At 39.3% G+C, this 12,021-nt stretch overlaps 1 protein-coding gene across 2 annotated transcripts; it reads right to left on the reverse strand.

Annotated features, from left to right (window-relative positions):
• Positions 1-384: 384 nt before the first annotated feature.
• On the reverse strand, positions 385-9,720 carry LOC139475065 (cell adhesion molecule 2-like). 2 transcript variants are annotated; one of them, XM_071258293.1, is made up of 4 exons: positions 9,614-9,720; positions 2,465-2,568; positions 1,752-1,956; positions 385-533 (listed from the first exon to the last, which is right to left on the reverse strand). In XM_071258293.1, the coding sequence occupies exons 1-4, from the start codon at positions 9,693-9,695 to the stop codon at positions 523-525; spliced, it is 402 nt and encodes a 133-aa protein (XP_071114394.1). In that variant the 5' UTR covers positions 9,696-9,720; the 3' UTR covers positions 385-522. The 2 variants fall into 2 exon arrangements, with proteins under 2 accessions (XP_071114394.1, XP_071114395.1); XM_071258294.1 differs by lacking the exon at positions 9,614-9,720 and adding an exon at positions 4,223-4,286.
• Between the last annotated feature and the right edge of the window lie 2,301 nt (positions 9,721-12,021).

The raw sequence follows: 12,021 nt of genomic DNA on the forward strand, positions 1-12,021 counted from the left end.
TTTATGACGTCACAAACTATTATGTCATGTTGTTTCAACAATAACCAAGACTTGCAACTTAAAAACCCAATTCACCATGAAGAGATACTCCGTAATTCCAAATAGCCCGTAGCTTATCTTATTAATATGAAAATAGTAATCGATAGATCAGGCCAGTAACATGAAATACATGTAACATGTAATGCCGTAACTACGTTCAGCCTGCGTGCCTCGAATTGCGCTTTTCTGACTTGTAGGATCAGTGAGAAAATACATAATAATCTAATCATGTGAACTGAAAAACTTGACATCCTGACTCACGGCTGCGCCACTCATGGAATATTGATATTGTCTGATCAGTTAAACGTGTTATATGAAAGAAAGAGCAAATTGTCCTTTCAGAGTCTCTTTATTCCTCACAGGACACAAAATACATGCAACAGTTCGGCAAGGGCAAGGGCCGATATGTCTCCTCTTCCTCTCCCCGCTTGCTTCCTCACATCAACTCAGTGAAGCAAATCCTTTGGGCAAGACCATCCCCAGTCAGTTTCGTTCTACAAAAGATAAATTATCAGTATTTATATAGTGTTATTTATACTCCAGTGTCACCTTCCTGGTATAGATGGCTAACATGTTGGAAACATTCACATGAATGTGGCGAATGAAAAAGGTAAACTTGGAGAGTACCATTGGCTCTAATCTAGCATCGAGATGCAAAGCAGATGAAAGGTGAAAAGTCACACAATTATCTCAAAAGCTAAAAGCCTTATAGGAGTTCCGGGTTTGAACTGGTCCCTAGCAACCATAGGCGAAATAAATGCTTGGATGGTCAGGCTTGGTGACCTGGTTGAATGCGTGTCATCGTACCCTGACCCCGTGGATGGTTTAATTACTAGATTATATATTTTGACGCCGTCAAACATTTTCGTTGACAGTGAAAAAGCAAAGCAACAAAAGGGGGTGACAGTATTAGTTAAGATTAGCCTTTACAAAGGTTTGGTTAACGCACACCCGGAGTGTAAATGTGTCAAACACTTCTTCAGAGTATTCATGTTCTGTTTCTGTTCTATGTTAAGTTTGCTTTGTCAAGAATGTCCATTCACATGCACAAATATGTAACAGTCTACCAATGTATTGAAATAAAAATATAATCGAACATACCCAGTGGTTAATTTTGCATTTTCAACGACTAGATAAATGGCATTGTGTATTCATAGCTTTCGGCCATGGGAGCCGTGCCAATTTACACTTGTCAGGGGGGTACTCAAAGTACGTGATCTAGACTACCAGTTGTCGGACTTTCATTTTTGTGGAAGCCTCGGTGGCTGAGTGGGTTAGATCACTGATTTTGTGTGCTGGCGATTAGGTGCCTCACCCTGGCAGGTGTGGGTTCGAATCCCGGACGGGACTCGACCCAAAAAAGTACTAGAATCTGTACTTTACTAAGAAAGTGTTATCCCAAATATAACATTAGTTAGATTCAACTTGGTATATTTTTCTTTGAAATCATATAGAGATAGTACAAACAAGAAAGGCTGTTTGGCCCCCCAAGAACTCGGGCTATCGATTGGCTGAAAGAAAAGAAGAATTGTTCTTACAAACAGACATGCTTCCTGCAAACAGTTTACACAGTTCGTTTCGGATGACTTACGGCTTAGTTTTAATTTGAAGGATTATCTTATCGTATATAGCTGGCTTATTTATTTGAAAATATTTCATAAACACATGCCCTATATATAGTCTTTATTGTACAATTTTTCGCTTCAACTTACCTGTTACAATCAGGTTGACGGATATCTGTCTTAATGGTATGGTGTTAATGATACAGTGGTATTGGCCCTGGTCAGACATGGTCAAGGCCCTTATTTTGAGATTCCATTCGCCAACTGAAGGTCTAATCAGGCTTAGTCGCTCGTCATGATATATGCGTCTATCCTGATACGTCAACAAAACAGATTGTCCATCGGTCCAAATAACCTGAAAGGAACCACATGAAAAGATATAGAGAATAAATTAAATCACTATGAACATTTATGCATTGGTGCAGTGTGCATACATACGTACGTGTGGGCGTGTATTATGTGCGTGTGTGACACACGTGTGTGTTTGTGTGAGGGCAAGGATTGTGGCATGCATATTGTTTCACTTCTACTCCTAACAATCCATTGTTTACTATAGTACTGGCAATAACCTTGATCACGTATGCTTACTACTTGGGGGCGATCATTGGATATGTAAGAGATGAAATGTTTTTCAGAAAAAAATAATTATTTCCAGGAAATATGCATACTGGACATGAATATCAGTACCCAAATATCTGGTTCTCCTGAAAAAAGTCTTTGTAAATAAAGCGGAGAAAATAATGTTTGTCTTGAAACAGTGTCCGTGATAAACACCATGCTTGTGTTTTTCCCAACGATGCTGGTTGTCATAATGTTCGTCAGTTTGATCTTTTCATGGTCAATGTTTTGCTATTTTGGCTTACCTGGTGACGTCCCAAAGAGTTGATAGAACAAGGTAGTGTGACAGTGTCGCCCTTCCTCGCAGTCACGGTCTTAGTGGATGACAAGAACTCGGGCTGTCGAGTGGCTGCAAGAAGGATGAATTGTTCTCACACACATAGAGGCTTCCCTCAAGCAGTTTACATGCAGCGAATTAATGAATAAGTAATGGCTTATTTTAATGTGAAGAATTGTGACTGTACAAAAGTCAAATAGTGCGCACAATTCATCTATTACACATTTATTTGGCGTGCATTGCTTTCGAATGTCATTTAAGAATGGACACATAAAGATCTGCAATATTCTTTAGGCTACAATATTTACATAATCTTTCACATTTTGGAATTTTGTGTCTGAAGGTATCAATACTAAACCTTGTTCCAGCAGGAGCAAAATCAAAAGCAAATGTACACAAGGTCGAATCTATTAAATATGTTTCTGCTTCTAGGCCTGGCATACAAAGTGTATAGCATTTATATTTAGTACTGTATGATAATGCATTAGTCGATTTTTGGCTCTACATATCTTTCTGTCTGGCGTGATAGAGGTTATAAAGACGAATTTTCATCCAAAATCAAGTATGGCCAAGATCTCAGCTGAAGATTACTTGCCCAATTCTGTCTTCTTACTGATTAGCATAAAACAGAAAGACAGCGTCATCACTCTCTCCCACCATAGGGCACATTAGAATTTTATATGTACATAAAGTAGAAGTAGTGAATAATAACTTTGCAAAAGAGCCCTGTGCAGCCTTCAGCAGAGACAGGCTTTTTGTCATCAGTAAAATCATAAAAATGAATTTAATACGGACAAAAGGCACATTTTCTTGAATAAATAACTCAGTCTTGATAAGTATCTCTAAGATAAGCTAACTTCAGTAATATCTGAGAAAATCCTGTCCCTATTGCAGACACTATGCACTAATCACAATAACGTGGATCAAGGGCCGTAAAAATTAATTTACAGGACCAATTTTCGAACTCAGTCTTAGATAAGCATGCAAACTTTCATTCAAGTAACTTCAGCAGTTTTTGTGAAAACTTGTCCCCATTTCACACAGTATGCACCAAGTTAAACAGCAGGGGACAAGAGTAAATAATTAAGCCTGTACCAGACAAACCAGACTTCAAGCATGTACCACGCCATCGGGGAACGATGAAAAACGCAATCAGCCAACTCACAGAGCTTGACCACCCGATTCACATTTGATGACTCCTATGATAGGCATTGGTTACTGGCGGTCAATTCAACACCAAATCCACCGGATTCTAGTATAGATAACCAAGTAGTTACATGTGTAATGGTGCCTGTTGAATTTTAATACATGACATGTATTCATATCTCCTTTTGTGTCCAACCTCAACTGAATGAAGTTACGAGTGGGTTCACATAATGTTTAGTTTTATATAACTATATAGGAGAAACTAGTTTTCAAGGACTGTTTTAACTACATCTATTGTGTTATATGCAATATAACGTTGATAAAAAACCATCAATATCAATACGTGGTTTTGGACATAAGGCGCTCGGGAAATCACCGAGGAGTTAAAAAATTATCTAAAATACCATTTCATGGCCTGAAGGAATCTCTCAAATACAACTTCAAAAGTAATGGTGCCATAAGCAGATATTTGCTGGATATTTTGCGATCAATCTTGAACCCATAAGAGGAAGTGGACTATGATTAGTTCGACATTTACATAAGTATATGCATATTTCAACATATTTTAAATAACACTTACCATGACACAATGCCATCCCAATCAAAAACACTAATGCACAGAATGCCGCCATCCTACAGAGGGACGCCTATGCATACAGAGGGAGTTAGTATGTCGTTGTTCGATATGGTAGCTGAGAATCAAGATGTGGGTCAGGCAATGGAAATAAGTATTAACCTGCTCTGCTCCGCTGAAATGTCACCTATGTATTTATCCAATTTCGCCAAATTATCCAAATGTGCATGGGTTGGGTTTAATACTGTTTGGGAAAATATTTCAGTTAACAGAGCTTGTCATCTTAATGTGGGAGGAAAGTCCATAATTGATGCTTACAGCTCAGGTCAATGCCAAATGCACGGGTACTGCCAACTTCGGTAGCCGTCTCTCAGTGCTGCTCACTACAAACGATTTTGATATTGACTTACAGCTGTACAGTCCTACGGGCTTTTCCATAGGGTTGTAAGTGCGGTGTGTTAAAAATTGGGAAATACAACAGAACAGCCCGTAGCTTTGTATAGCACAGCTACCAAGAATATTTACCAAGGGCGAGACTTGGATTATCGGATCCGGTGTCCCGGTATAAACTCTCCCCCGTACAAATTCTCCCCCCGGAGAGTTTATACCGGTACAGATTCTCCCCCGGAGAATCTGTTCTGAAATAAAATCTCCCCCGGGCGGATATATTTCGCGCCCCCCTCAGTATAAAATCTCCCCCCTGATTATTCGGTTTGTTGCAATGTCTTTAAGTACTATATTCTTTAAATAGATATATTTAATGTAAGGAGGGTTGCTTTAAAAAAAAAGATTATGAAATATGGTCATAATGAATTGATATTTCAGTATATTTTATTTTGTAACTGTACCTTCCATCCTAAAATAGTTATAAGATATATATCATACCAAACAAATTTGAATGAAATGACTTAATGTAACAAATACATGTACGGTTACTGTTGTAACTGAATTCAGAAATCTTATTAATCCTCGCAATTTCGGTTTTAACACTAACTACTTAAAAACTGTCAACATATCCATGCACGCCTCCTGCTCAGGCTGCCCGTTATACTCTGATTTAAGATCTAAAATATATTCCTTAATACAGGCTATACAAATGTGCTCCATTCAAGAAAATTATACAGAATTATGTATTTACTCTCCCCCATGTATTTTGCTCTTTTATGTAAAAGCTTTTTACACCTTACACATTTTAATTACAGATTCCGTTGTTTTGATTTTAATGCAAACAAACCAGGCTTTTCAATGTATTTTGTTTCAACAGATTTTTAAATATATGAATGGGGATTGACAAACAAGCTTTACTGGCTTATGTAAAAGCCGCCGCCCTTTAGGCTGAGTTTCCATGTGCGCGGTTTGCCACGCGGTTTGGGGCACGTTTAGGAAGGCGGGTGAAATGCTACATACAAAAACTATGCTTAAAAGTTAGGCGACTTAGTTTCCATGTGTGCGGTTTGCCACGCGGTTTGGGGCACGTTTAGGCAGGCGGGTGAAATGCTATATACAAAAACTATGCTTAAAAGTTCGACGACTTAGTTTCCATTGTGCGCGGTTTGGCGCGGTTTCACCAATTGCAAACCGCTAGGGACTAGCAGTTGGTGAAACCGCGCAAATCGAAACAGTTCATTTATGGTGTAGTATTTCCAACTGCAAATCGAAACAGTTCATTTATGGTGTAGTATTTCGATTGGCGCTGTTAGGACCGCTCGGCTAAAAACAAGTCGAACAGTGCTCGATTATCTTGAACCGCGTGGTAAGCCCAACATAGCGGTTTGACTAATCAGCATTGCTTTTACTCCATAAACTGTCATAAAGTATTCATAAAGTATCAGGGGTCATTTCAACTTGCAAACTGATTGACACAGTCCTTTATAGAACGAGGATTGGGCTGTTTTCTCACCCGATTGACTGACATACAATATTCACATGGTTTAGAATGGTACAATGAATGGTAAAGCATGCAAATTACACTATTACGCGATATTTCATAAGAAAATATCATATCTCCGTTAAAACATAAAACCAATATTTATGAGTCCACATATTGATATAAGACTTTATCACTGTCTTCAATTCCAAAATGTTAGATATAAACTTTCGGACAGTTCACAAGCATGCTGGTGACATAAAACCCTTCCATGGTGAACATAGACAGCTCAGAACATCCTGAAACCACAAAAACACTTTTCATCTTCGTAATTTGTTTGGTGAGAGTGCGCTTGTCTTTCAGACTGACATGATTAGGCATTTTGATGTAATAGAACAAGAGTGACACTATTCTTGCAATTTTAGGCTATGGTGAAAGGACATTTTCCGGGAGACAAACTTGATCAAACTTTTTGTGGTCTTTTTTCTGTGTTTTAAGAAGGCTCAATCTTGGAGTGAGTGAGTGAGTATTGTTTTACGCCGCTTTTAGCAATATTCCAGCAATATCACGTCGGGGGACACCGGAAATGGGAATCGAACTCGGATCTTCGGCTTGACGAGCGAACGCTTTAACCACTAGGCTACCTGACCGCCTCGCTCAATCTTGCAAGGCGAAAAGGTCAGCATACAGGCCAGGAACTAAATTCTTGTTTTTTTTTAGATAGTTTTTTTTTACTCAAAACAATTTGAAGCACACTGCTCAGCAGTCAGATGCTTGTTTAATGTGTGCCTGGACCTCCATCCAACTTGGTCTTGTGAAATTAATATTGTGAGTGTTCATAAGAGGAGGGGCTTTCATTCAAATATGTGACAGTGAAACACACACGCACACACGCACACACGCACACACGCACGCACACACCCACGCACACACTTTTGGCAGAAGACCTTTTTGAGTGCGTTTTGTGTGGTAAATTCATCAGATTTTGTCTGCACCTATTGTAAAACCAGCGTTAAACATCCTCACTCACTCATTTTATTTGCCGTTTGAAATTATTCGTCACTTGAAACAACTATACAACTAAATTTACAATGAATCTTTCATTCGATATTCTGATGAAGTGCTCGCATCACTTCGGGCTTTACGACCACACCAAACTGACTCACTCACCCACTCACTTTGACTGCAGTTAAATGTTTGGTCTCCGGTCTCTAATAATCATCCAAAACCCTAAACTGGTCGGTCCCATTACCCCATTGCTGATTTTCCCAATGATGTTGATTGTTGTGATGTTCGGCATCAGAATCCGTTCATGTTCACTGTTTTGTTATTTTGGTTTAGCTGGTAATTTCCCTTATCCCTGATAGTACAAGGTAGTATGGCAGTGTCGCCCCCCTGCACTGACGGTCAAAGTGGATGACAAGATCTCGGGCCGTCGAAATGCTGCAAGAAAAGGTGAATTATTCTTACAGACATAGAAGCTTCACTACTGAATGAGTTGTGACTTTTTTTAATTTTAAATGTGAAGGACCGAGCGAGTGCATGTACTTCTAGCCGTAATAAGCGATGAATAATCAATCATATGACAGTAGTCTCTAAGTGAAAACGTCGAACCTTGGTCAAGCAGAGCAATCGATGTGGCGCGATGACACATAGCCTGTCAAGTAATTATGCTGAGGATGTTTTAGCTATCCTGTTCGTTGTTTAACCAAGCTTCTTCTGTAATGATTAAGAGTATCTAGAATACTGCAAATTCATCACGCTTACTATTAAAACTGTAACGAATTCACAAGGCAGCAGCAAGCAGCTCAGATTTCATTTCACAACTCCTCAAAACCCTTCACTGACTACCTCTTAAACAACAGATTGAATTCAATATTCTCTTTCTTGCCCAATAGGACGACATTATCTGCCATTACCTGAAGCGCCTATTCAATGTCATTCTCTCCATGCCGGCGCTATATACATTTTGTGTTTGTTTCATATTGTCTAACGCCGCACTCAGCAATATTCCAGCTATATGACGGCGGTCTGTAAATAATCGAGTCTGGACCAACAAATCCAGTGATTGACATAATGAGCATCGATCCACGCTATTTGGGTACGATGACATGCATCAACCAAGTTAGCGAGCCTGACCAACCGATCCCGTTAGCCGCCTCTAACGACAAGCATAGTCGCCTTTTACGGCAGGCATGGGTTGGATCATCACAGGTCCTATGCACATTAAGCAGTAGTAGTAGTAGTAGTAGTAGTAGTAGTAGAGTAGTAGTAGTAGTCAAAACTGTTACCATTTGAGAGTCGAACATTGGACCGCGTTAGTTTTTCCAAATGTGATTGTGAAATGAGTGAATGTATTCAACTGAACGTCTCATAAGCAGCACTGCACCCATGTCCAGATTGTAGCGTGTCAACAGATTTAAATCCCACTGGATTTGCATTTTCGGTCGAGCAACTGGCTGTATGTAGTTCTACTCAAAATATGTATTCATATTCCTAATAGCGTTAAAACTTTAATAAACATGCCGTAAGCATGGGAATAATATGTTACGAAATCTCCAGTCCTTGAATGTGCACCGTTTCGGTCTTGAACAACCTCAGTAAACAATAATATTTGACCAAGATAATATCTATTTGACTCAAATAAAGCCAAATTGATATATAGCAGTAATGCATGACTACTGGGACACTCCTAACTACCTTATCATGATCAGTTTATTACACACAAATGTTCCTTCCCATTGTGGCACCTTAAGTTAATAAGAATACAACAAGAATGAACCAATGGTCTTCATCGTTTTAGATCACTTACACATATTACAAATATTTCAACGGATACCTTCTGCCAGTGAACTTCGAACCAGGAACTATAAATCAGTTTGTTTTTAACAAAATAAACACACCCGGTTTAAAAACAAATGTTTACCTTATAAGAATGCTTCAACCACGAAGTCCCATAGGTCTGACTCCGTTTAGAACACACTCAATACTACTTCCACGTTTAAAATGTCGTTTTGGAAAACGCTGTCTTATGAATTATAAACCTTTAAGTTACATGGATCGATCTCAGTTTATAACAAAAAGTGCTTCTTGTTTGGATTAGGTCACTTCCGGTTTCTGAATACACATGCATATGTCATTAGAACTTTGGAATGGGTTCTCTTCATCTTTAGTTTAAGATAACAATATAAGAGGAGAAATTAATTTCTCAAGGGCTGCTTTAACTTCATATTTTGTGTTATGTGTAATATAACGTTACTGAACAACCAACAAAATGAATATGTGGTATTTGCAAATAGTGCTCGAGAAATGCGTGTATTGTTCTAAAATATCTCAAATTATTTTATGGCCTAAAGGAATCTCAAATAGTGATTAAATAGTCACAGAGACACAAACATATATTTGCTGAATACTTTAAAATAAATTTTGAAGCCATTTGTGGAAAGGGACGATGATTAGAGATTTACTTTTAATATATCAAGACAGCATTAGGATATACATATTTCAATATATTTTGAAAAAACACTTACCACAACAAAAGGTCAACCAAATCGAGAACACGAATACACAGAATGCCGCCATCCTCCCGCATCTACAGAGGGATGAGTACATATACAGAGGGAGTTAGTATGTCGTCATGCGGCATGCAGTCGAGTTGTGGGTCAGGACATGGAAATAAGTATAATCGCTCTTCCCAAATGTCACTGGCGTATTTATCCAATTTCGTCCACGATAGCGGAATGTGAGTTGGTTAGGTTTAGGCCTGCTTTGAAGATATTTAACGTAATAATACAGCATGTGGGGGGAAGTCCAAAAAGGATGCTGACCAACTTTGATGAAACCCATGTGCACGGGCACCGGTAACAATCAAAATCTGGGGCGACCTTGGGATCTTCGGATGCTGGCACGACTTGATCGCGTGCAGATCTCACTTTCTCGGCTCAAATGTTTAATCCAGCTTAAAAATCAGAACTCTCAAACAAATAACTAGGGTTCTAAAACAATTTTTGAGGCGGTCGGCGCAGAGGTAATTATGTTTCTGGGGGTGGGAGGGGGAGTTGGTGGGGGGTTGGTCGACAGCTTGTGCTTGTCCGGTTTATAGTGCTAAAGCACTGATATACCATCCTGCAGTCGCAGTATCCATGACCCCACTCAGTCACATTGACTCCGAACCGGCATGTCCTTGTTTCGTCCGTCTAATGCCGAGTGCCGTGCAGGGTAACAACAAGTATCTTTACACGGCTTTTGGGATGACAAGGCTTTGAGTGGAACCACCGACCAACCATCACCGACCAGGGACCACCGACCACCGACCACAGCTGCTCTATCCTCTAGACTACGGGGGCTACCAAGCTACGCTACTCTGAATCAAGACAAGACTTTTGAAGATAGACACAACTTTTTATGGATAACAACTTCTTTAATACTGTAACAGGCGACGTTTCGGTATAGATCCTTATACCGTTGTCAAGCAAGACTGAATGAGGGACCTAGTGCAGAATATATATAGCAAGTGGATGATAACAATAGAGGATTAATAGTAACAACAAGGGCATACATGAGTGGGATAACATAGGTAGGTGTGACAACAAAGGGATTATGCTATCACAACACGATGGACAGAAAACACATAGCTAGAAGCCAATAGGGGGCATGAAGCCAATAAACAGGTGATTATTGGTTGATGAGTTCATAGTAGGCGGATGGGATGAAATAGCCTTGATCTCTGTTGATTGATATTATTGGTTGATGAGTTCATAGTAGGCGGATGGGATGAAATAGCCTTGATCTCTGTTGATTGATATTATTGGTTGATGAGTTCATAGTAGGCGGATGGGATGAAATAGCCTTGATCTCTGTTGATTTTTGAAGAGGCCCTCGGGAAAGAGGGATTACTCATGTACTAGGTGTAGCATGTCCTTGATCCTTATCTGTACAGAGACAGTTTTTCTTGCAGTTATAGGTTTTCTGGAAATGACATTTTCGTCCAGACAAACTTGATGAAACGCGTTGTGATTTTTACAGACAAGACTGTACTTGAATATATATATATATATATATATATATATATATATATATATATATATATATATATATATATATATGTGTGTGTGTGTGTGTGTGTGTGTATATATATTCGTAAACGTAAATTATAAATACATGTATACTATATCGTAAACGACTGAATATACGTTCTATATATATTCTTGAATGACACATCACTCATCACACAAGAGATATATAAAGCGACAAAACTGATTCCACATCCATTAGAAACCTCAACATAAAGTCATTTGTACGATTCCGACTATATCATTATATCAGGTGTTCGCGAAAAGGTGAGCGTATCCTGCCCCACCGGTGGAACCCGTCACAAACGCATGCAAAGGCAAGTCAAATGTTCACCTGAAAAAAAACGGGGGCATATGGTACAAGTCAAAGTAAAGAATTTTTTGTCACTTATGCGTCATATTTGGAAATGTACTTTACATGTCGACCATAAGTTTTGAAAGCTTTACTGAGTCCGTGTAACCTTGATCAAACAACTTCTGAGCAAGAGTTGTATGACTGTCTTTGAAATCGTGGTAGAAAGAGCATGCTCGATTGTATCTCAAATGTTGTGAAACGTAAACACTGAAGGCTGCACCTGCTGGAATATTGCTCGACATGAAGGGAGAGTTGACTCTTGAAAAATGTTGGAGCCATGAAACACGTTCAATGACTTCGGCGTTAAGCAGCATTTATCCCCTCTCTCTCTCTCTCTCTCTCTCTCTCTCTCTCTCTCTCTCTCTCTCTCTCTCTCTCTCTCTCTCTCTCTCTCTCTCTCTCTCTCTCTCTCTCTCTCTCTCTCTCTCTCTCTCTCTCCGGTGTACGTCAATCAAGTAAGTCGGGTTCGTTCAGTCAGTAATGCTTCGGTTGCATACCGAGCACAATTAAC

This window comes from Haliotis cracherodii, unplaced genomic scaffold (assembly GCF_022045235.1).
Source record: "Haliotis cracherodii isolate W230 unplaced genomic scaffold, xgHalCrac1.p SCAF_3, whole genome shotgun sequence".
NCBI lineage: Eukaryota > Metazoa > Mollusca > Gastropoda > Lepetellida > Haliotidae > Haliotis > Haliotis cracherodii.

What these genes read in the sequence shown, in the direction of transcription:
- LOC139475065 (XM_071258293.1), bottom strand. Translation starts at nt 9,695, where the DNA reads ATGTACTCATCCCTCTGTAGATGCGGGAGGATGGCGGCATTCTGTGTA. An exon ending in TTGGTTGACCTTTTGTTGTG is followed by an intron (nt 2,569 to 9,613) that starts GTAAGTGTTTTT and finishes TCCTTCTTGCAG; the next exon opens with CCACTCGACAGCCCGAGTTC. An exon ending in ACTCTTTGGGACGTCACCAG is followed by an intron (nt 1,957 to 2,464) that starts GTAAGCCAAAAT and finishes GGTTCCTTTCAG; the next exon opens with GTTATTTGGACCGATGGACA.